The sequence below is a fragment of the Solanum pennellii genome, chromosome 10 (assembly GCF_001406875.1).
Source record: "Solanum pennellii chromosome 10, SPENNV200".
Classification (NCBI taxonomy): Eukaryota; Viridiplantae; Streptophyta; class Magnoliopsida; order Solanales; family Solanaceae; genus Solanum; species Solanum pennellii.
Genome location: NC_028646.1, coordinates 34,433,178 through 34,458,447, shown reverse-complemented (window position 1 = coordinate 34,458,447; position 25,270 = coordinate 34,433,178). Strand labels below are relative to the sequence as shown.

Here is a 25,270-nt window from a genome sequence, read left to right as displayed (position 1 = left end):
AGAATTATCTACTTTTAGTAAGGACGATATAGAAATAGCAACAGAGAGAGAATTAACTTTTAATTTAATTCTTAAATATTTAAATTTTCAAAATACATATAGATTGAATTTATAAATTTTTATGTTTAATTTGTCTCATAAAAGAAGAATTAAAGAAATTTCAGGTAACGTATATATTGTAATTACTTTTAAAATATTGATATAAGAAAATTTAAATAAATGTAGGATGAATGTAGTAAAACTGAGGAAATGAGGGATGAATTCACATTTGAAGGCAAACACCGCGCCTTTTCTCTTGTTACCGAAAAGAATCAGTCTTTGTGCTCAAGGCTAATTCAATCTCTACTTCTGTGTATCCTTCTTCTTCTTTTTTCTTCTCTTACTATATTTCCTGAAATATTTTATTTTTTTTAAAAAAAAGGGATGGTTGTTCATAGATATTTGCTTTGAAATTGTTCTCTGATTCTTCCTTTGACAATGATTCAGGTCTAATTTGTAAAGGAATTTGATTTAGAATTGGAGTTTGTGTTGTTGGAATTTTCTATTAAAAATATTGTGTCACTCATCTTTGACCCTTTCAAGCATATCTTTTGGCATATAACTCTTTTTTTCTTTTTCCAGATACCTTTTTGTTCTATTTGAGACACTAGCAATAATTGTTTACTCATTTGTTAAGTGGTGGATGGAGAGATGTCGAGATTGAAAGGGCTAGCAAATGTTGATGAAAGGAATGATATGATTTTCCGGGCGGACAAAATTGATTTGAAAAGTTTGGATATTCAATTGGAGAAGCACTTGAGTAGGGTTTGGTCAAGCAATGTGGAGAATCAAAACCAAAGGCCCAGGGAAGTATGGGAGATTGACCTTCAAAGTTGGAAATAAGGTACCTTGTAGCTCAGGGAACATATGGTACTGTTTACCGTGGTACCTATGACAATCAAGATGTTGCAGGTAACCCGCAAATACATTGTTTCATGGTTGACAATTGCAATATTATTGTTGAGAAACTGCAATCCATTTTTTTACATGTTTATAGTCACAAGTTGTAAAATTAGGGTGAAAAACATCTATTTTTTAACATCATCATGACCTTCTTATTAATGAGCTTATGATATTTGAGGTTAACTTAGATACCAACAACAACTTACCCAGTGAGGTCCCGCAAGTGGGGTGTGGGGATGGTACAGAGTAGGTAGACCTTATTACTACCTCGTGGATGTAAAAAGGCTGCTACCAAAATATCCTCAGCTTAAATGTAGGCTTAGCTATTGGGCGGCTTGGGTCAAATTTAGACGGGTCACAATGGGTTAAGACAATAGTCTAGTCAAGACCCAACTCAAATTTGGTTGGGTCAAAACGGGTTGGGTCAATATGGATTAGGTAATGGGTTGCATTATGGGTTAAGATCAACCCAACTTTTACTAAACTTTATTATTTTCTTTGTTCTTTTAAACTATTTTAGTACCTAATAAAATTATTTTTTTATTTATTATGGCTATACACAACATATCAAATTGAAAAAACAAAGTAAAAATATTTTGACAAGATTTTTCATGAGCCAATCCGGGTTACATATCAACCCAATTTTTAATGGCTTGAAATGGGTTGAGGCGTTGAGCTAATGAATGGGTGGGTTGAACGGGTTGGGTTTGATTTTGCCACCCTTACTTTTTTTTTGCCGTGGTTTCCGGGTATCGCTTTGCGAACCCGACTAGCTGTACCCACTGGGTCCCGCTGTTTCAAGAGGGGTGCACCACGGTTAGTTCCACGGGGCCCTGGAGACGCGCCCGGTTTGTAATGCCTCCAGTGGCCCTGCTGGGGCTCGAACTGGCGACCTAAAGGACTTTGTCCTCAGGCCTTTACCAGCTGGGTACCCTCAGGGTTCCCACCCTCTGCTTAAATGCAGAAAATCAAAGTTCAAAGAAGAAGAAAACAGTGCAGAGATCACAGAAACCAAAAGTTAAAAAACATCTTTGAGATGAACTTTTAAGTTGAAGATGGATAGATCAATAGTTTCACTTAACAAATATAGTGAAATACACTGCGATGAGTTTGCCATTTGAGAGAAGTTTACTCTAAAGGAGATCAGTGATTGGACTAACTTGGATCTACTTATTTTGAGTGTGTTAATTTTTATGAAAAAGGATCCGTCCCGTTAATGCAGATACTTGAGCAAATTCTCCAACATCTTTCAGGGAATTTTCGCAACACAGTCGTAAGACTTTCTTATGTAATATTATTTGTGCAGTGAAGCTGTTGGATTGGGGAGAGGATGGCATGATGACTGTTGCCGAAACTGCTGCTCTGCGGGCATCATTTCAGCAGGAGGTTACTGTTTGGCAAAAACTTGACCATCCAAATGTTACAAAAGTACATATTTTCTTCTCTATTGTGTGCTTTTCAACATTTAATCATCAATCTACTGTAACAATTTTAGATTAACACATGCGCACCATTTTATATTTGGTATGATGTTTATCTCATTAAGCTACCCATGCTTCCAAATTTTATTTGATATCATTTTCATTTTCAGTTTGTCGGTGCTTCTATGGGAACCTCAAATCTTAAGATTCCTTCAAAAAATCCTTCTGAGGGTTACACCACACTTCCTTCTCGGGCTTGTTGTGTACTTGTCGAATTCCTCCATGGAGGAACATTGAAAAAATATTTGTACAAACACAGGAAAAAGAAACTTCCCTTTAAGATTGTCATTCAACTTGCTTTGGATCTGTCTAGGGGGTAAGTGTCTTTGTACAACATTATTGAGTTGGTCATTACACTGGATTATGTTTGTTTTTCTCTTGAATTTGTAGATTGAGCTATTTGCGTTCTGAAAAGATTGTACATCGTGATGTAAAAGCTGAAAATATGTTGTTGGATACGGATAGAACTCTAAAAATTGCTGATTTTGGGGTTGCTCGTGTTGAGGCACAAAATCCTCAGGACATGACTGGTGAAACTGGAACTCTTGGATATATGGCTCCCGAGGTATACATATTCCTTTGCAAGACATGTAGGATTTGCTATGAATGTCTGACATGATACTTGTATCATATTATCATTCGTTCACCCCTAAGTTGCTCGGACTCTCCAAAAATGTTGCCGCACCCGTGTAGGATCCTTCAAAAGATTCTAATTTTGGAGGATCCAACACATACCTATCGATATTTTTTAAGAGTCCAAGCAACATTGGTTTACCCTCTCTTTTACATGTAGTACGTGTCTGATATTTGGAATCCTTTTACTTTTCTTTAGAAGTAATCTTTTCTATCCACAGAAAATCCAATTATTCTGATGTACTACTTATAGATACTAACTGGGTACTGCGTTTAGGTACTTGATGGAAAGCCCTATAACAGAAAATGTGATGTATACAGCTTTGGTATTTGCTTATGGGAGATTTATTGCTGTGATCTTCCTTATCCAGATCTTAGCTTTGCTGAAGTTTCTTCTGCTGTTGTCAGACAGGTATGCCTCTTGTTCACACCATCATTTTCCCAGTATATTTTTGTTCTTTTTTGCATCTGTCGAGTTGTGTTGTTGTCTGAAGCGATCTTTGATGACGGGTCAAATGTCTATGTGTGTGGCTCCAATAGTCTTTCAAATACTTTTATATTAAATAAAATGAGGTCCTATATAGGTTCTTGTTTTATGTATCATTCAGATATCGAGTGAAACCAAGGATAGAACTTTCCTTGTCAAATCTGAAGAAGTCAAGAATATAGCTTCTCAAATTTCCTATCAAACTTAGCAAGTCACAGTTATAAAACTGTGTGGTTACTGATATATTGTCTCTTTCTTGGAACTAGACTCGATATGTTGTATTCTTATTGGGTATTTAATTTTTGAAATCCAAGTGTTTAAGTAATCTGAATATCCAAGTAGAAAACTCATGTCCCTAAACTCGTATTTCTTCCAATGCAATCAGTCTTGGATGGATGGTCCCACGTGTAACTTAATTTGGCAAAACTTTTTTCTAAGGAATGGTTGCTTCCTTATGCTATTATTAGCCATCAGGACCATGTCATGCTGGTTTAACTACACATAATTTCTTTGACACTATTCTTTCAAGTATTCAACCGTTTAAAACTAGAAGAATACTTTGTTTTATTTCTCGAGGTTGCGCTGTTATAGTGATCATTTTCACCTTGCTGCTAGCATGCTGATCATTTATATTGCCACCTTTCATTACGTTTGGTCTAAAAGACACATATGGGCTGCTTTCACCTAAATGATTTACTTTATTAAAAGCTAATTCTTGCAGAATTTGCGACCGGAAATTCCCCGATGTTGTCCAAGTTCTCTATCCAATGTGATGAAGAAATGTTGGGATGGACATCCAGAAAAGCGACCTGAAATGGATGAGGTAGTAAGATTATTAGAAGCAATTGATACGAGCAAAGGAGGAGGGATGATACCCGAAGATGTAGCTGGTAGCTGTATCTGCTTTCGTCCAATCAGGGGTCCATGATTTTCTGTACTTTATATTTGTTCCCTTTGTCTAAATCACTATTATTGTACAATCAATTAGAAGGCAAGCAATACTTGTTGAACTTGTGCTTTTGGGTTATTGACTTGTCCAACAAATGAGAGTTGCTCTTGGAAGAAAAGGCTGTGAATTGCTATATGCCTGGATGTATCTTTTAATTAGTGTAGAATAACTTTTGATAGTTGATTCATGAATAACAGGGTGGCACTACCAATTTGATCTATTGTCGTGATGGTTCTTGTCTATTCTACAATCTACGTTTCTGGTTGTGTTGTTTTATTTGTGATTAATTAACTGTTGATACTTTTTTATGCACTAGTTCCCGACACGTGCTTTGCACGATAGTCCCACAAAGAAAATTAAAATAATATAAAATAATATATATATATTAAAATCATTATTATTTCCTTAACATCACTACTATTATGTATTTATTTAAATTACTTCTATTTAAACAAAAGTAAATTTTGCATAAATTATTCAAATATTATCAAATTCATCATGTACTAATAGAAGTTTTGTCAATTAAATAACACTTAAAAGCATAATAACACAAAAACAAAGATTTTTTTCCATAGTAATACAAGTACATAATTACATAAAAATATGGGTTGTATACCAAATTCATTTTGGACAACCATACCTTAACTCAAAAATAAAAACGAAAAACTTAAAATCATAATCTAACATAAAAAGATCTAAAGAAATATATAAGTCATATCCTATATTGTTAAGTTTAACCGTTGAACTATTCTGTAAGAAAGCTTCTCTTGCTTCTCTTTTAATTTCAGAATGAAGCTATTTGTTCTTCTTCCCGGTTAGCTTCTTGACGGCACGTATTTATATCATAATCTAGGAAGAAAAAAAGAGAATAGTAGATGACAGAAAAAAAAGAATGTGATGACCTAGGAAGCAATTAACTGGTATTTATAGTGATATTTGATTGTCTTTCATCTACCAAAATTTTTTAATAGGGCATTGAACCATGATAGATACATTTATTTTAGTTTCTAAATTCAAAGAATCACAAACTTTAAAGAGTTTCATGCATTATAGTTTTATGACAGATAAATTTATGTTAATTTCAAAATTCAAAGAATCAGAAAATTCGAAGAGTTTCATACATTATTGTTTTCTACTCTAATTTAATTTAACCTATTTAATTACAATTATATTGTCATAACTAAAAAATTGAAGTAGTTGTTGGATTTCATATTATACCATTATGTAATTAAATATTAGTATTTAAAAATAAATTAATTTATTTTGATTTAGTGGAGGAGCAAAATGGGAATCCATCTTTGAAGGTTGGAGCTTCTCATTTATAATAATATATGATAAGTAGCTCACATATACCCTTTTATCATATTATACATTATTTTATTCTAAATTCATTATTTCACGAAAAATCTTTTTGAACTCAAGACACTTTTTCAGGAGCGGGTTCAGTCTTAACCCATAATGTAACGACATGTTCGGTTATTATTAAAAGGCACTCATGTGGAACTTCGGAGAATTCTGAAATATACCACCAATTTAAAATTGGGGTAGCATGATAAAAAATTCGAAATTTGAAATTGATCCAGGTTGATTGCATCCCGCCATAGCAGAAATATTTTTTGTATGGCAGCGTGTCAACTGCTATAGTTGATTTAACAGGACATAAACTCAAAAACACAGGTTCTTTTAGTTATCCCCTTCTTCAGTGGTAAAATAGACTAGGGCTATTTCAAAAACCTTCCTGAGCTGCTCCAAGCTTGGAGATAGCGGAGATGAGGAAATTCTGCAGAAGGAAGTCCAAAACCCGGCAACAGCAGAGTAAATCTGATAAGAGTCTTATCTTTGAAGAGAGAGTTTGAGTTTTTGAAGATGAGACACTCATAGTGTGAAAGAATACTCTTCCAAGCAGAATGAGTTTGTGAACCAAATAAGAATACTTGGTGAAAACTTTCCAAATTATAAAGTTGTAGCGAAGATCTCGGTCAACCTTTCATACAAGTTTAAATAAGAAATCTCAACTATTGAAGAGTATTGTGACTTCACTACATACAATAGCTGCACTAATATCCAAATTGTATGTCCAAGAGCAGCGGGTAACAATGAGAAGAGAAGGGATAGTTCAAGCATCACAAGAAAGGCCAAAAAGTCTGCTTATATATATCTCAAGGGGTAAAATGTCACGATCCAAAGTACACCCTAGACGTGATATGGCGTATAAGTCCCTGAAAGGTCTTACACAAGCCGCTTGACCTGCACACACACAACATAATAGATAAAAGCAATAAATCTCATAAGAATGTAAAGAGTTTGACGTAAGTGGAGTATATAAGTCTAGACAAACCATCTTTTTTATATCAATAAAAGTGGTTGGGATGTAACTCGTACACCATATACAAAGTCCGAAACATGAAGACATAAGAAAACAAATTGAAGCAAAATGGTCCCTGGAGCATAAGACCCACCAACTCTTAATTTTTGAATCGTCACTGAGACCAACTAGCCACGAATAGAGCAAGAGGAATCATCATGCCCTATATTAGTGAAACAATGTAGGCACAAATATGCATTAGTAAATGCAATGTACTAAGTATGATAGAAATGCAATAAAACATGAGACATGATCATAAGGAGACATAATCGAAATCATGATATGCATGACCAAGCTAATCATAGTAAATCATAAGAAGAAGAATAGTAAATCATGAATGTGGTCAATGCATCATAAAATCACAAAGAGAACTTCATAAAACATTTTTGAGTAACTGTTCAAAACAAATTTCCTTAGGCGCTAAAAATCAACAACAAGCAAAATATATAAAAGAAAAATGTGATTTTATTAATGAATCTTTATGAGTACAATTCTATTGTTTTCTTGATTCCTCTCTCCAAAGTTTCTCCGTGATTCGAGGGCCTTCAATAGCGTATTTCTCGAATGTAGGTTGATTTAGACCTCCTTGAGATGTATCTAATATCTGGGAACGTCAGGAAGCACTTCATTGTTGCAAGCTGATCTCTGAGAAGAACTCCGTTGATCACTCCTTTGAAGAGCTATGTAGTTGATGTTATAGCTTATGTAGACCTCTTGAGATGCATTTGATCTCCGGGAATATTGGGAAGCACTTCGTCGTTGTAAGTCGATCTTCGAAAAGAATTCTGTTGATTACTCCTTCGAAGAGCTATCTAGTTGATGTTCTAGTTTTCTCCAATTGTAGAATGCTTGTTGAAGAGTCTTCTTGATTCCTCATGAATGTCATGTCTATCCCCAATTTATAGTTGTAGGGAGTGAACACTGTTGCTTGTGATTGGCCAAAGGATGTCATTTCGACACTTGACGCATTGTGATTCGCTTTTGTATTTGACTGGGATTACCACCTCATTTGGACACGTGGCGCCACCTTGTTGGTCTTCGATGCCTACTCACTGTGACATGTGACATGATTTTGGGCTTCAAGGTGAAATGGACCTTGGACTTGAATTTAATAAAAATGGACTTATTTATTTGTAAATCCCAAATTAATCATTCAACCCAAATAAGCATGGATATAATCCAATTTTTGTATGAATTCAATCCAATAAAATTTGTGTCTACAGATGCCGCCTATGCAAGCCTTGTTGAAGTGTAGGTTTGCTGACATTTGATTGCAAGACTTGAAGTATTTATGAATGTGTTTTTATTTTTTGAGACTTATCAACGTGTAGGCTTGCCGAATTCGACGACGAAAGTTGAAGTCTTTATGAATGAATTGTTGAGACTTCAAGAGTATTTGTTTCTTGTCGTCGCATTCTAACTAGGTCACTACAAATGATTTGTTTGTAGTGATCTCAAAATTCTTGTTTAAACATTCTTGCTTGACAACCACGTGGACCCTCTTTCAAATAGATGGGTCTAGTGAGTAGTAACATTATGTGATCTTCCTTGCAAGGTGTGAGAAAGAACAAGAAGATTGATTGGGTTTTGAATCATATAAAAGGAATATCAAATTTCCTTTGGTTGATTTTGTAAGATCATTCTTGACATATTAAGACGTATTGCTTTCCTTTTGAGCGCTAGCAACTTCCATTTAGATGGTAAGAATTGATATGATTTGTTTCTTCCAATTTTACCAAAGCTTTCCTTGTACAAGAAATAAAAATTGTTCGAAGGAACTTCTATATAAGAATCTCCCATGTAAAAAGGATTGATCAAAGAATCATTGGAAAAATAATTCTTCTAACCAAATCAATGTGAAACTCCAAATTTGGTGTGTTCTTTTTTTCGATTTCGTGCAGTCCCACCCAAAATGTCTTTTTCTTGGTGTAAAAGAATTCAAACGACAAACAACTAGTACTACTACAGATCAAAAAATCAATATCAAAAACCTTTCGTATTGACGGGAATTGATTTTTGAAATTGGTTATCAAACCTAGAAGTTTCCTCACAGTTATACGCAATCTCGCTAAAACGTCCTTTTCTCGATGTAGGAGAATTCAAATGACAATACACTTGATTATGGAGAAGCTAGACTTTTGGTTATAAAATATATCCAAAAATCAAGGTTAAAATCCTTCCGGATCGATGGGAATAAAATTTTGAAGTTGGTCATCAAATCTGGAAGTTTCCCTCACAGTTATGTACAATCTCGTCAAAACGTTCTTTTCTTGATGTAGGAGTATTCAAACGACAAGACACTTGATTCTGGATAAAATATACTTTTGGTTATACGACATATCCCCAAAAATCAATGTTAATATCCTTCCGGATCGACAGGAATCAAATGTTGAAGTTGGTCATCAAATCTGGAAATTCCCCTCACAGTTTTGCATAATCTCGTCAAAATGTTCTTTTCTTGGTGTAGGATCATTAAAACAACAAGAGGATTGATTTTTGAGAAACTAGATTTTTGGTAATACAACATATTAAAAAATCAACGTTAAACACCTTCTGTATTGATGGGAATCAAATTTTGAAGTTTGACCCCAAAATCTGGTAGTTCTTCTCACAGATTTGTGTCTTCTCGCTAAAACACCATTTTCTTGGAGTAGGAGTGTTGAAATCACGAGTTTCTTCTTCCAATAGAAAGACAACTCAAATAACTAAAAAATATGTGCAAAAATCATGGCCAAAATCCTTCCATAGTAGTACAAATGTATTTTCAAAGTTAACTTCAATTCTTTCTCGCTCAACTCTCTTCCGCTTTGAGCACTTTCAGGAGAAAATTTAATAACTCAGCGTAGGAGCCTCGAAATGATGCAATTCTTGTTCCATTAAAAGAATAACTCATAGTGTACAACACATGTATAAATCATAGCGAAAAGTTTTCCAGATTAGCCCAAATATCTTTTCAAAGTTAGCTCAAATTCCGCTTCGTTAAACTCTTAAGCTTTTGGATATTTCGGGAGAAAATTAATAACTCGGTGTAGGAGTCCCAAAATAATGTGATTTTTGTTCTGTTGGAAGCATAACTCATAGATGTATAACATGTATGAAAATGACAGCCAAAAGATTCCCAGATTAGCGTAGATATCTTTTCAAATTCAACTTCGCTAAACTCTTCAGCTTTGAGCAACTTTGGGAGAAAATCAATAACTTGACATAGGAGTTTCTGTTTACGAGCTTCTTTGTTTGTTGTGGAGAGGGATTCAAGAATCTTCTCCTTTGCTCATTTGTGACGCGTTTGAACTCATGTCTAGCTACACGGTTTAAAGAGCTAGTGTGATGACACGCAATGCCACCGAATTATTTTTTTTTACTCATTTGACTAAACTTAGAGTGATTACTTCAAGAGCCTACATACCTCCGTGAAGAGGATCAAGTCATATCTTAGTTCAATATGATGAGTTTTTATTTTTATTTTTTTTGGGTCTTACACAATTTGTACTCTTGCGGACCAGTAGTAACATGCAGTTTATGCTCATACCTTAAGGAGCGTTGTAACTTGCAGTTTAGGCTCATATGTCGAGGAGCATTTCAGGGAAGAATCCTATCAATGTAATTGTCTTTCTAACCTTTTATGGTGAATCATTAATGTACTTCAGTTTGGTGTTGGATTTCATGATTTTGCATTTCCGCGGCTGATTCATACTTGATTTTGTGTCGAATTTTGAAAGTCAAAGTTTAGAAGTCCCTTGATTCGCCTGCCTTTTGTGAGTGACCAAAGTCAAGTGTCACCACTCTTTTCATTGGAGAAGTCATCTACCTTGGATGTGTTTGTTATTTTCTTCAAGGCGGAAACTTGAACTGGTTCAGAGTTCCCAAACTGTAGTATAATGACATCCTCTTCAATTCTTGGTGATGCCATAGGACGTAGAACTTCTGAAATTGAATTATTTTTGTGATCAAGTTTGACGCTAGCATGGTTTATTTCAGCTGTCTCACCATCGTCAATGATGATCTTTCCGTCTCGTACCAATGTCATGATCTTTTCCTTCAGAGTGAAGAATTATGTGGTATGATGACCGATTGTTCTATGAAATTTACAATACATAAGATCATCGACTTTATTGGATTCTTCGGGTCACTTTGACTCTGGGAGTGCAATGAATTTCTTGGTTAACAGCTCATCAAGAATTGCACGAACGTCAGAGTCAGGAAAGGAATACTCTTTTCTTATTACTCCTTCAAGGTAGATTGATTTTTCACTTCTCGCGTTTACTGATGTGCTACATGCTCTTTAAATTTTTGTCTAGCAGAGGTCTTCGTAGAAGTTGTGGTTATGACCATGGACTCATTAGTTGCATAGTCTAACTACTTTTTGAATTGTGTATTTTCTTTTCTTGGATCAAAGACATGCGATGTCTTTCCATGGCTTGCAATGCTCAACTCCATATCATGAGTATGTGTAACTAATTCTTCAAAAATTTTAGGCTTAATCCCTTAAAGAATATATACAAGGCCCCAATGCATTCCTTGTATACAAATTTTGACTACAGAGATTTCAGAAAGTTGATCCTTGCAATCTAAGCTCAACATTCGCCAACGATTGATGTAGTCCACTGTAAGTTCATCCTTACCTTGTTTTGTGTTTGTTAATTCCATCATGCTCACTGTATGGCGGATACTATGAAACGATTGACAAATTAATTTACTAATTGTTCCCAACTATCAATTGATTTAGGCAAGTCTATATGCCAATCAAAGGCGTTTTCTACTAAATAACGACAAATGCTTGACAAGAAGATCATCATGTGTACTGGCACTGCTACAAGTCTGGACGAAATGGGCAATATGTTGCCTTGGATTCCCCTTCCATCAAATTACTTTAATTTTGGTTGTTGATATCCAATTGACATTAGTATACCCTCGATTCGCTTAGAATACAACTTTGAATATCCTAAGAAACTTTGTGACGGACTCCCACATTGAGCCTTAATTGTGTTTATGATCATATCTTGTAGTTGTTGAATTGTTAGAGTGGCAACTGTAGCAGACTGTTTTGAGCTTTGAGAGTCAACTGACTTGGTGAGAGAACCCATATCAACTATTTCTTGAGTTGTAATATTGTGATGTGACTCTTTAGACCTTTAGAGATGTAATTTGCTCATAAGTTAAGCAATTTGAAGATTTTTTTCATCAATAGACTTCAAGGCTTTAATGGTTTGCTCCATCAGTGTGACCTTCTCATCTACGTCAGTTGCATAAACCATAAAGGAGTTAGCCTTTGTTGAAATTGAAGAATTTGTTGAAATTTTAGATTCAGAAAAGTTGAAGCTAGATTAAGAAAGTTTATCAAACAACTTTGATGCAATATTGCCCCCAGGGATGCAATTTTAAGTGTCATTCGAGAGCTGCTCTTTCTTGGCATCTCCAAGGAGGTGAAATATTCAGATTCATTCAAGGCACTTGTCTTGAACTTGCGTCGAGTTGTTGGATCAATATCACTAAACTCAACAAATGTGGCAACAATAGAGTCCTTGCATGAAACATCATTGATCTCCTTGAAGGCCATTGCAAAGTTGAACTTGTTGTTTTTTTATTAGTAAGAGGAAGAGACGAAGAGCATAATTGGTCCCACTGAGCATGCCAAATTTGTTCACAACAAATTTCCTTAGACGCTTAGAATCGACTGCAAACAAAATAGTACAATTCTGTTGTTGTCTTGATTCCTCTCTCCTAAGTTTCTCCATGATTCGAGATCCTTCACTAGTGTATTTATCAAATGTAGGATGATTTAGAGCTCCTTGAGATGTATTTGATCTTCGGGAACGTCGGGAAGTATTTCGTCGTTACAAGTTGATCTCCGGAAATAACTCCTTTGATCAGTCATTTGAAGAGCTATGTAGTTGATGTTATAGCTTATGTAAACCTCCTTGAGATGTATTTGATCTCTGGTAACGTCGGGAAGCACTTTGTCATTGCAAGTCAATCTCCGAGAAGAACTCCGTTGATCACTCCTTCGAAGAGCTATGTAGTTGATGTCTAGCTTTCTCCAATTATAGAATTCTTGTTGAAGAGTTTTATTGATCTCTCATGAGTGTCATGTCTATCCTCTATTTATAGTTGTAGGGAGTGGAGAAGGTTGGTTGTGATTGGTCAAAGGATGTCATTTTGACACTTGGCGCATTGTGATTCACTCTTGCTTTTAACTAGGACTACCACTTCATTTGGACACGTGGTGTCACCTTGTTGGTATTCGATGCCTAGTCACTGTGACATGTGGAATGAGTTTGGGTTTCAAAGTGAAATGGACCTCGGACTTGAATTTAATAAGAATAGACTTATTTATTTGATAATCCCAAATCAACCATTCAACTCAAATAAGAATGGATTTAATCCAAATTTTGTATGAATTAAATCCAATAAAATTTGTATGTCTATAGTAACTTAGTTCATTTTGTGGATATTAGCTTTAATCGATATTAGACCATCCGAGCTATAACCTGAAATCCGATGTAACTCCCATATCGAGAAGGAAGAGTCTACTTGCCAAGGTAGAACTCCGTATCATATCATATGCTATATGTGGTCCACTAGCTAGGCCAATTAAGGCAAACTTGCGGGGCACACAGTAAAGAACTAGAGGTTGCTACTATAGACTACCCATTTAACCTCCACCTCCATGTCCTCTCGTTGCTAAGTTAAATCCCAACAGAATAGTCATTTTCATAAATTCATCATGATACATGGAAAAGTATAATTTTACTGGTCCAAGCTAATACAATATATAGTAGATCATTAAATCTTGAATCAAGCTTAACTGAGAAAACCTTTCACCAAGCCATTATCCCTTAACATTTGAGAAAACCTTTCACAATTCATCATAAATCATTCCTTTTCATAAATCATGCATAAATTCATAAAACACCATTAAATGATTTATAGCTTTTCTTCAAATTCATGCAAATTAGGTATCATAGTCAATCATGATAATTGCATGGATTAACATGGCATTAATCGGAAAACATGTTATTGAATTTAAATTATCATAATATGATCAAAATCAAACAATTGAATCCATATAAACAGAAGCAATCATGAATTGAATGAAAACCTAACCAATTGAATTTGAATTGGAGAATTGGATAATTGGAGAACCTTTGGGGATTCAATGGGTGAATTAAACTCATTGATGAACTCCCTACACACCTTGATTGAAGCCCTAGAATCAATGGTTAACAAGTAGACTTGATCTTTAAGAACCCTAGCTTCTTCTTCCTTGATAGAGAGTGAAGATATTTTGAGAGAACTTTAGGTAAAATATAGGAATTTGATTGATGAGGGAGTTGGGGGAATTTCTCGGGGTAAAGGGTAGTTATAAGGCTTATATTTAGGGTAAAAATGACGTAGCATATGCTTTAAGTGCATTGGATAATGACGAAATACCTTTTAAAATAAATGCTACTCTGACCGACGGGACCAGCCTACGGTTCATCCTAGTTGACCATAGAATCAACTTCAGAAACCCAAATATTGAATCATTTCCCATGAAACCATTCTATGGCTCGTAAAATCTTCTATGACCCGTAGAACCCATTCGTAGAGCTCAACTTTCACTTTAAAAATTCACCAAGTAGAACTGAGGTCCTGAATGAAATCTTTAAATCAATCTTATGGGTTCCATATACGGCCCGTCAACCATCATATGGTTTGTCCTGTCAGATGGTAGGTCAAAACTTCAGAAATGTATTTCTCCGAAACTTAACCCAACTTCTACAGTTGCCCTTTTACAGCCTGTAGGAAATCCTACAATTAGTTAGTAAACTGCCGACAACCAATTTCTTCATTTTGTTTCCTTTTTGACATTCTAACTTCCGAGATACTAAAATATCTCTCTCTTGGGAACATTCTTCCTTATATGAGACTCAAGCTAGCATAAATATAGTGAGAGAGAAACTATAAAACACAAAATAAATGCAATTAAATGCACATAAATATGGAGAATCACTCTAAGCTAGATCATAAAATCAAAAATCAAGTTTTCATGAACATGCATGTTGTCACGATCTGAGCCTACACCCTGGACGTGGACGACACTAATGAACCATTATTAGTTCCCAAGTGAACCATCAACCAAGTTGACTACAAGTAGAAGACTAACTCAAGAATAAATAAACACCAAATTGATAGAAACATTTTAAAAAAATACTAAATCTCAAAACTCTGTAACTTTACTGAGTATGAATCATGAGTTTTAAATAAAACATCTAAAACTGAAAGACTCTCCATAACTGTCTATATATGAAGCTTCTACTATACAAAGCTGAGTGACAGTTTAAGATCCACAACTGCTCAAAAAAATTACTACTAAGAACTCATAAAACTAGAGTCAGCCGAAAGTATAGAGGTCCCACTCATAAGCAGACGAGCGGATGAAGTGATCTCAATAGACTCTTGTGAAGATCCTAAGAACCTAAATCTGCATCATTAAAAGATGCAAGTCGAATGGCATCACTATATTAGATGTACGAGTATGTAATATAGTTGAATAACAAATAACTGAATGAAAGGACCATAACAAATATAGTTATATAGTCAACTGAATGTAAAGAAATAAAAGATTTAAATCATTTAAAGTTTAAAAAAAGACTTTCTCATCTCTTAACTCAACATAATAAGTGATATATAAAAAATACACTTTAAGTGTATTGGGTTATTATCTACTCGACAACTATCACTATGAGCTACGTGATGATACATCATTTCGCCGCTCTACCAAAACTGTCCTATACCTTATCAGGGGTATAAAACACCTCAACTAAGTGGATCCGCTAACTTATGATTAAAAGCAATAAAAAATCATGTAAAAAGTATGACCCTTTACCCATGTTGGCATACACGGTTTATGGGGGCTGTGATTTGTTTGAACTTTCCCCTATATCGATACTCAATACTACTCTCGATAATATATACTCATGATCATATGCTTAAAAAAACATAAATCTTCCTCTGATTTGAGATAATTGCTCAAACTTCACTCTTCAAAGAGGTAATTGCTCTTGAAATAAATTTTGAACTCATAACTCATTTATAGATCTCAGTTTCTCTTTTATCAATGTAAAAATTGTTACCTTTGGCAATACATAGTCCCCTTATACTCTTACTCAATTTATACTTGGAAACTCTTTACAAAATCATATTTTAATTTGATTATTGATGACTCGGATATTGATACTGCATAAACATTGATGGTATATCTAGAAACCGTACTGCTAATACATTGATGATATACTCTAATGTCATACTAATCATTTTTTAGAAACTCTTTTCTCAAAAATCATCTTTACTTTCTCAAAACTCAATTTAAGAACTCAAGTGTTGGCTTTAAAAAGATTTTTGAAATTTATAACTCAATTCATAGGGTTCATGTGTAGTTATGGACATGAACGACTCAAGTCATGGATCTTAATAGCAATAAGGAAACTCAATACTCAGAATTCTCGACTCAAGAACTCAAGAACTCGAAACTCATAACTTAGAAATATTTCTCCTCTCAAAACTACTCAATTCATACGGTCCATGTTGAACTTAGACATGAAGAAATCAACTCAAGAATTTTAATGCATAACATATAAATATTCAATAATTAAGAATAGATTTTCCAAAATAAATAGGAACTCAAGAGCTCAAATCAACTTATCTTAAGAATACTCAAATCTAGGGATAGAATCATAGATTTCTATGTTACTGATTTGCAAGTAGATGTAGAGCGTAAGGACGAAATAGTCCAACACTATGATAGCATTACATACCTGAAAGACAAAGTTTCTTGAAGAATCTTGAATAAAAACTCAATTAGAAGCCTTGAAACCTTATCTTGAAGGTAAACAATCAAGAAAACATTTCTTGAGATTCTTGAATTAGTTTCTTGAAATCTCTATGACCAAGAATTATGATTTTCACCCGTGATTCATAATTGTATGAAGTAATTTGAGTTGGAAAAAATGGAATTCTCATAGAAAGACTTACCTTGAAGAAGAATCTTGAAAAGTATTGAAAGAATGTTGAATGTAGTCTTCTACTTTGATTTTTCCTCAGGGTTTTGCCTTATGGTTTAAGAGAGAAGAGAATAATGTATTAAGAGATAAAGATATGATTGTTTTAGGTATTTAATTAGTAAATAAATTTGTTTAGGTTTTTCTTAGAGTTTAAAAAACAAAAACAACCCATTTTAATGTTTTTGTGTCGGCTAATTCGTCACAATACTGTATCAGGTTACCAAAATAGTCATAACTTATTACTCAAAACGTGGATTGACGTGAAATTGGTGGCATTGGAAAGAGATTTCAAGTACCTTTAATTTGATAGGTAATGGTTCACGTAACTCTATGTATTATAAGATATATGGTTGTTTTAAATTGACTTAAGTAAAATCTTATGCTAAAACTTAATCGATAAGGAAACTTTTAACTCAATTTTGTGCTAGATGTTTGTAATGAACTTCATTTATATTCAAAATCATTCCTGAAATTAAAGAATTTACTTTTACACCAATGTGAAATTTAAGAATCACCCCATATGACCCTATAAGTAAATGAAGAATGATTGGAGTCTTAACTTAGAAATTTTTGGGGTGTTACAATATCTCGCCCTTGGGATCATTCATCCTCAAAAGACGGCTAATTTGAGAATAGAGAGGGGTTACCCTTACTATATTCAAGTATAACTTAGTAACACAAAAAACATAACATAGGGTCATCATTCTGATCTAAATCACAAGATTCAGGTTCTATACCTCTGTAGGAAATCTCATCCCAAGAACCCTACTCCTTACTACTACATCCAGCTAACCTTGAACTCATTATATCACGAAACACCTAATGTATCACACATTTCCACATGTTAACAACACCACACTCATTTAGTACTATAAACACTCCACTGGACTCCTACAAACCACTCCTATAAGAATTCCTCATCCTCTCGCTGCTTCTACCAATAGAATTTGCATGCATTATTACCATGAAGTGCCTTGTTGCTCATACCTTATATCCTTTTCCTGTTGACACCCAATTTTGACCTGCGTCGGTATAAATTAATTCTCGAGCTTCGTAAGTTTTCCANATAGCCTGATTCCGAAGGTTTAAGGATATGTAGGCGGATTCAATGTTGAAAAATCGGCTGTATTCCAATATTCGGTCTCGAATTCTATTCTTGAGCATTTCGATACCTTCATAATTCGGTATCGAGGTGGCTTTTGATTCTTTCAAAATCGTGCGGTAAATCAAGCTTATCGAACTACAAGTGGCCTGAATTCTCATATAGCCTGAGATATGTAGGTAGCCCGTCTCAAGGGTTCGGCCATAATCCCTAAACCCTTCGCCAAATCCTCCCTTTAAAGATGAATGGGGTTGGTCAAAATTGGTTTGGTCAATTTCATTTTCCTCGAATCGCTTGCATAACCCCAAATAAAATGAGGGACAGTTGTTGACACCCAATTTTGACCTGCGTCGGTATAAATTAATTCTCGAGCTTCGTAAGTTTTCCAAACGATTTAAATTAATTAGTTTTATAAATTTTGCGAAAATATAATAATGCATGAACTTTATGTTACTTCGGATACTTTTTATCATAACTTTGGATTATATATATGGTTACATAGTTATGGATATAATTGGTATATTTTATGATTATTCAAAAAACCATCTCAAAAAATATTTTAATTTTAGTAAGTTTCTTCTTAGTTCAAATGATGATTATATTTTGAATCGCTATTTTATAATTATATTATTAAAATAAAGAAGCTCGTTGATTAATTAATACAAATTCTTTTTATTTAAGGTTTAGCCAAATTTATCATCTTAACTCAATTTGGCTATTTATCAAATTAATCCATTTCCCCTTTAAACACATCAAAAACCGAATTTGGGCCTCTTCCCTTTTGTTCTTATTGGCCCAAGCTTTTACTTCCTAACCCATCCTCCTTTAATTTAATTCTCAACCCAAACTCCCAGGCCCAAACATTTTTTCAGCAGCCCAATATAATTTTCCCCTAATCCAGCCCACTTCTCATGCCCAAATCCCCAACTCCCTTAAAGTAACCCGACCCAGCGCCCCTTTCCCTTTGACCCGTCCTCCGACCCAAATTCCCTTTCCCCCTTTCTTCCTCCCCTACCCGTTTTTCCCCAGAAAAACAGAACAGAAGCCACGAATTTTGCGAAAATATAATAATGCATGAACTTTATGTTACTTCGGATACTTTTTATCATAACTTTGGATAATATATATGGTTACATAGTTATGTATATAATTGGTATATTTTATGATTATTCAAAAAACCATCTCAAAAGATATTTTAATTTTAGTAAGTTTCTTCTTAGTTCAAATGATGATTATATTTTGAATCGCTATTTTATAATTATATTATTAAAATAAAGAAGCTCGTTGATTAATTAATACAAATTCGTTTTATTTAAGGTTTAGCCAAATTTATCATCTTAACTCAATTTGGCTATTTATCAAATTAATCCATTTCCCCTTTAAACACATCAAAAACCGAATTTGGGCCTCTTCCCTTTTGTTCTTATTGGCCCAAGCTTTTACTTCCTAACCCATCCTCCTTTAATTTAATTCTCAACCCAAACTCCCAGGCCCAAACATTTTTTCAGCAGCCCAATATAATTTTCCCCTAATCCAGCCCACTTCTCATGCCCAAATCCCCAACTCCCTTAAAGTAACCCGACCCAGCGCCCCTTTCCCTTTGACCCGTCCTCCGACCCAAATTCCCTTTCCCCCTTTCTTCCTCCCCTACCCGTTTTTCCCCAGAAAAACAGAACAGAAGCCACGAATTTCAAAAAAAAATACGTCAAATTCCCAGAAACAGCAGCCGCGAAATTCCCTTACCCCGCGTCTCCCCCACGCTCTCTCCCTCCTCTCTCCTCCTCTCTCTCCCCCTCTCTCCTCCTCTCTCTAGCGCGTGGAGGAACGAGGCAATGCAACGGACACCTGCGGTCCTGCTGCTCCATACGCGACTCTGCGCACAAGGCGTGTTTTCGTCCTCGCCATGGTGAGATAGCTCCACGTCGCCTGTCTAGTACCACGAATTGATCTCGTCCATCCACCTCGCCCCCAATCCGTTGGAATTTGGCATCTAATCGGTATATTCCTCGGTTTTGGATAAGATTTGGTTTTTCGAATTGCAAATTCGGGTTTGGGCTTGAAAGAGCGCCTTCCAGCCTTTTCCCTTCAGAAACACTAATGATTTCTCTATATAAACCCCCCACCATCCTTAGGTCAGGGGTTGGAAAATTGAGAGGTCGGAAATTTTGGGGGGAAACAAAATTCTTTTGGTTTTTTTCTGATTGTGGAAGAACAACGAAGAAATTTTGGGATAGTTGTATCACATAAAGATATACAGAAGCATTTTCTAGGAAGGTTTCGTGTTCTACTAGTATTTTAGCCGGAACTTCTTAGCAAACATATTCATATATCGGGGAAGAATATTCTAGCTACGAAAGCAGGATACGTTAAAAAGCGAGTGGTTATCGTTCGAGTGTGGAAGTTTGTTGCTGTTGCTGCTCGTTTTCGTCTCAGTCTTGCTGCTCGGAGAGAGGTAATGCCCCTTTATACTTACCTTTTGCTTCAAGCGTCGAATGCAATGCAATGAATGTTTGTTGGTTTCTTTGTTTCGGCTTTGTTTTGGCTCTCATTTTGATTTTTGTATTCTTCCTCGATTGAATATTGGTGTTTCAGCACTGTTAGACTGTTTATAGGCAGCATGATGTGTCGTTTTTGATCGATATAGATACTGGTTCTTGTGTGATATTTGGCTATGAAGGTGCATATTAGGATTAGTTGTTGTTTTGTTCGTCGGATAGTTGTGTATTTGCTTGTCTCGAGTATTGTAGTAAGGGTAACGGGTTTGTATCTGTGAGCTCTCTTCTCTTGAATTTTTTTTTCTTTTCCTAAGTTTTGTTCAAGTATATGGTTCTAGATTACATGAGGGCTGCTTATCCTCTCTATTTTCTTTATTTCCAAAATCGTGTCTGCTCGGATAGTCTGTCTCTTTAGGCATCTTGAAGGAATGTTTTCGTTTTGTGTTCAACGTGGGTTATCTGAAATTTTCTGGAAATCTACATTTTAAGAGGCCGATTTCAGCTTACGGTATCCTTTGAAGTTGGCTATTTTAAGCCGAAGTCCTATAGCGAGTCAAAGGAGTTGTTTTTCATGCCCAGTTTGCTTGATATTTGGATGGTAAATTGACCAAAGTTCGTTTGTCTTGTGCGACCGTTTCTTTAGGAGTAATCTTTTGCCTTTATTCTCCCACATGTTGTTAAAAATACCTCTCCATGCTTATCTTACTACAAATGAGTAATAGGAATATTAGGAGTATACATTTTTTTTATTTATTACAACTTGATCATATCTTGGCAGCCATTTTGTTGGTTCGAATAGGGTGCAAATGTTTGTATAAGTTATCATTTTTTTTTCTCTTCATTTCCCCCTTTTTTCATTTAAACGCATGCCTCCCTTTTAAGTTATGGAATGATAGCTTTAAATAATTAATAGAGTACTTAGTCTATATTTGTCTAAAGTTACAACCTTGATGTTAATTAAACCTTGTGTTTGTTGAAATGCCTCCTCTTTGAACAAATGCGTTAGTATAAAGATTCGCCTCGGTCAGATTCATTTCCTGTCGATCATGTTTCGTTCGAACTAGTCTAGTGTTATAGTATGATGCTACTTTACCGCTTGTTACCTTATTATGGCAGAGTGGTTTGGTGCTAACGTATTTTTATTTAATGTGTATGTGAAATTCTTCTCGAGTCCGTTTGGGACCCCATTTTCCTCCTTGCATTTCGGAAGAGCCATGAAGGCTCAATATTCCTTCCATCGAGTCAACCCATCAAGACAGGCGTATTAAGTCAAATTCCGTGAAGATTGAAGAAAAATCAAAAATGGATTAGAAGACTTCTTCATTTTATATTTTTGTATATTTTTATTTGTAATGGGTATAAGCCCTTGTCGCTTTTAATTTCTTGTATTTATTCTTGTACGTTTAGATTAGGACAGGTGAAGTGGGTCGAAAACCCAAACGAGAAAATGGGTTAAAAACCCAAAAGCAGGTGGGTCCAAATTTCGGTCAAGGAGGACAGAACCCGAAATTGGACCCAAATCTCTCTTTCTCTTCTCTCCCTCTTTACTATTTGTTTACATGCTTTGTTTGAATGCCGTTAGCTTAGGGTTAGGGAAACTCTAATCCCCAACGAACGTCATACTATTTTATCAAACTTAAAATTAAACTAAAAATTCAAAATGATAATATTTCAAATTCGCAAGTTCGCTTAGATTTAAATTTAGGAAGTTTAACTTCAAATTCGCAAATCTTAAAAATATTAGTCAAATGGTTAGTTGCCGGAAAGCCGTATTAAGCGGAACGTCTTAGGTTCCTTCAAAACCTTCCTAAGACGTTAGGTTCCTTCAAAACCTTCCTAAGACGTTAATAAGAATCCCCGAACCCTTTTAAAAGTTTTCAAATGATTTTTCTGTTTAAATTATTTGAAAACAAGTTTTCTTAATTTTTTCTTAAAAAATTAAGTGGCGACTCCTAAAAGTCGAAATCTTTTAAAACAAAATAAACTCTTTCGATTCGATTTTTTGATAAAACAGGAATGGCGACTCCGCTGGGGACAAGGAGGATTCTAACCCTAAGATTAACGTATTTGATTACTTGCGATTAACTGTTTAATTGTTTAGTTGCTTTAGCTTTCGAAAACTGTTGCATTTCATGGCATATTCCCGCCAAACGACAAATAGTTTGCATTTGGAAACGGAAGTTACGCGGCTTACTGCGGCTTTCTTCAGATATACCCAAGAAATCTTTTGGGAGTATCAAACAAATAGTCGGAATGCGGTCATCGGACGTTGTTTGGTAACTCCACTCTGATGTTTGTCCGACTGGGGTAACCGTCAATTTGAAAACAACTCTAGAAAGCCTAAGATAGAGCGAAACCAAAACCGAATTAAGCATCAGCCTAAGACGGCTTAATACCCAAGGCGTATTAAGTCCATTTAGTAGAAAAAACGCCAAAATTGTGTCTAAGGTCCTCGACCTCACGACACCTCATATTGTTTGACATTCGAATAATGTATGTGTGAAAACCAACTTGGGGGTGGGAAAAAATCTAACGGGTTTCTATTTTACAGACATGGATCGTTTCCCGAAGTTCTATATGGTCGTCTCAGCGCCACCTCAGCTTACGATGTGGTACAACGATTTGGATGGGGATCATAGGAGAACCCTTAACAAGTACGTAGGTGCCTTAACCAAACTGATCAACATGAATGGTTGGCCAGAACTAGTTGAGGTACTTACGGGGTATTGGGACAGTCAGAAGATGGTTTTTTGCTTTGGAACAGCCGAGATTACCCCGAAGCTGGAAGAAATAAGGGACTGTATAGACACCGTAGGCACCGGGATAGAGAGAATTGCCAGAAAACAAGAGGATATCTTCATCCCCAACAAACCTTCCGTAGAGAATATCGCGGATTGGTTTGGATTAAGAAAAGACTTCGCTTACTGGTGCCAGGATTCCCACGTGGCGTTTAGAGATCTCTATATTCGATTTGGACACGCGAGTTTCTACGCCGCGTACAATCGAGAGTTCAAGATCTCCTACAGAGAGTGGAACGAGATCCGTCCCCTAGCGTTTGTCGTGGCATTATTGGGAACAATGGTCTTCCCGCACGGTCCGAGTTTGAGCATCAACACCCGAGTCATAACACTCGCCCATACTTTGTTCAAAGGGTATGAAAATCAAGGAACAACGAAATACTACCCTGTAGCTCCAGTCATACTATCTGACATGTATTGGGCCTTGGGAAAGTGCAAAGAAGGACACCGATATTTCCAAGGGTGTAACCTACTCCTCCAGTGGTGGATCCTCAGCCATTTGGCGAAGGGTGCTGGGACTCGGGAATTACACACCCTCGACAACAAAAACACTCTCAAGGACTTAAATGACTTACTATACTGGGCAAATATGGACAATCGGAGAACAAGGGGAAGATGGGCCCAAATTTTCTCCAATGGATGCTCGACTGTTTTATATCCAAAGAACTTGTCATGGAGAGTCGCAGATATGTCGTGCTCCCTCTACCAGGCATTCAAGGAATTCTCCCTTACGCACCATTTCGAGTCTTGCGACAGTTCGGAAGAAAACAAACCGTGCCCAGAGAAGCATACTATGGCGCTTATGTGTATGACATTGGAGATGACAGAGTACACGACGCTTCGGAAATGTTCAGAGAATTGAAAAACGCCAAACGCATGAATAAAGACACTATCGCCCCTGACCGATTCAATGCTGGATATGACGAGGGTTACAAAGAATGGCTGAAGAAGGACATACAAAATATCTCCTTTCAGACTCCGCGTAACTTTCGCAGTGTGACGGACAGAGAAGCCAAAGCAGTGGCTGAACTGGAAGAGATAAAGGAAGAGGCCAAGGAGGTGTATGCTAAGTTCGTAGAGAATCAAGACGCGCTTGAGAGGGCGACCCAAGAGGTTGAAAGACTTAGACGTGGTTATGATGATTTCGACAACTGGATCCAACAGAAGATCGAGAGGATGCGATACGAAAGTTTGGAAGACAAAGGACGCCTTGGTGAAGGTTTTCTATTGATGCTGAGGTATATGTTTCAGCAACACAAAATTCAGAAAGACGGCGACGACGGAGCAGGATCTTCCGGAGCAGCATAGTGGACATCACCCCTGCGTGGTTTTTTTACATGTACTTCCACTGCTTTAGCCCCTGCGTGGGCCTGATTTTGTTGCACTTTCGAATGGCCCCTGCGTGGGTTTGTCTTTATGTTTGTTTCCCTTTTGCGAACATTATTATTCATTAGTAAATGTTATGTTGGGGGGAATTGTTTATTTGGTTTAAATTCACACATACATCATTCGAATGCGCTAGGCCTACCCTTGGCACAAAAGGGTCCCCATGTATGCTTTAGGACTCGATATATATGTGTATTTAAATGCTTATGTGTTATGTTGCTATGAATGAGGATATCGTAAACCCACTCCTAGCCAGAAAATTCCAAAGAATATACGGAAGCCACTATTACAAATGTCCGACCAAAATTCCCAAGTCTCAAGTTTCTCACTCAAAAAGCTATCTCCTATACCACAAATCCTAAATACTGCTCTATCGTCTCAGGAAAGGCAGATCACCGCTATGGACAAGGGCAAGAACATCCAGACGAAACTCACTGAAGAGGAGTTGCAAAGAAAGATCGAACGAGTCACTCGAGAAATTCAAAAGGTTAAGGAGGAAGGACTCAAAGTTGACATGACCACGGCAATCTACAAAGCTGCAGCCGTGACATTGGATGAGGATCTGGTGTCACAGATAAAAAGAAAGAAA

At 36.0% G+C, this 25,270-nt stretch overlaps 1 protein-coding gene and 1 pseudogene across 1 annotated transcript; both read left to right on the top strand.

The window, feature by feature from the left end:
• The first annotated feature begins 244 nt into the window (after positions 1–244).
• LOC107001790 lies at positions 245–4,605 on the top strand (annotated as a pseudogene).
• Positions 4,606–19,674: 15,069 nt separating this feature from the next.
• Positions 19,675–24,756, top strand: LOC114074357. Its single transcript, XM_027912241.1, has 2 exons — positions 19,675–20,454; positions 23,049–24,756. The coding sequence occupies exon 2, from the start codon at positions 23,911–23,913 to the stop codon at positions 24,601–24,603; it is 693 nt and encodes a 230-aa protein (XP_027768042.1). The 5' UTR covers positions 19,675–20,454; positions 23,049–23,910; the 3' UTR covers positions 24,604–24,756.
• Positions 24,757–25,270: the final 514 nt, after the last annotated feature.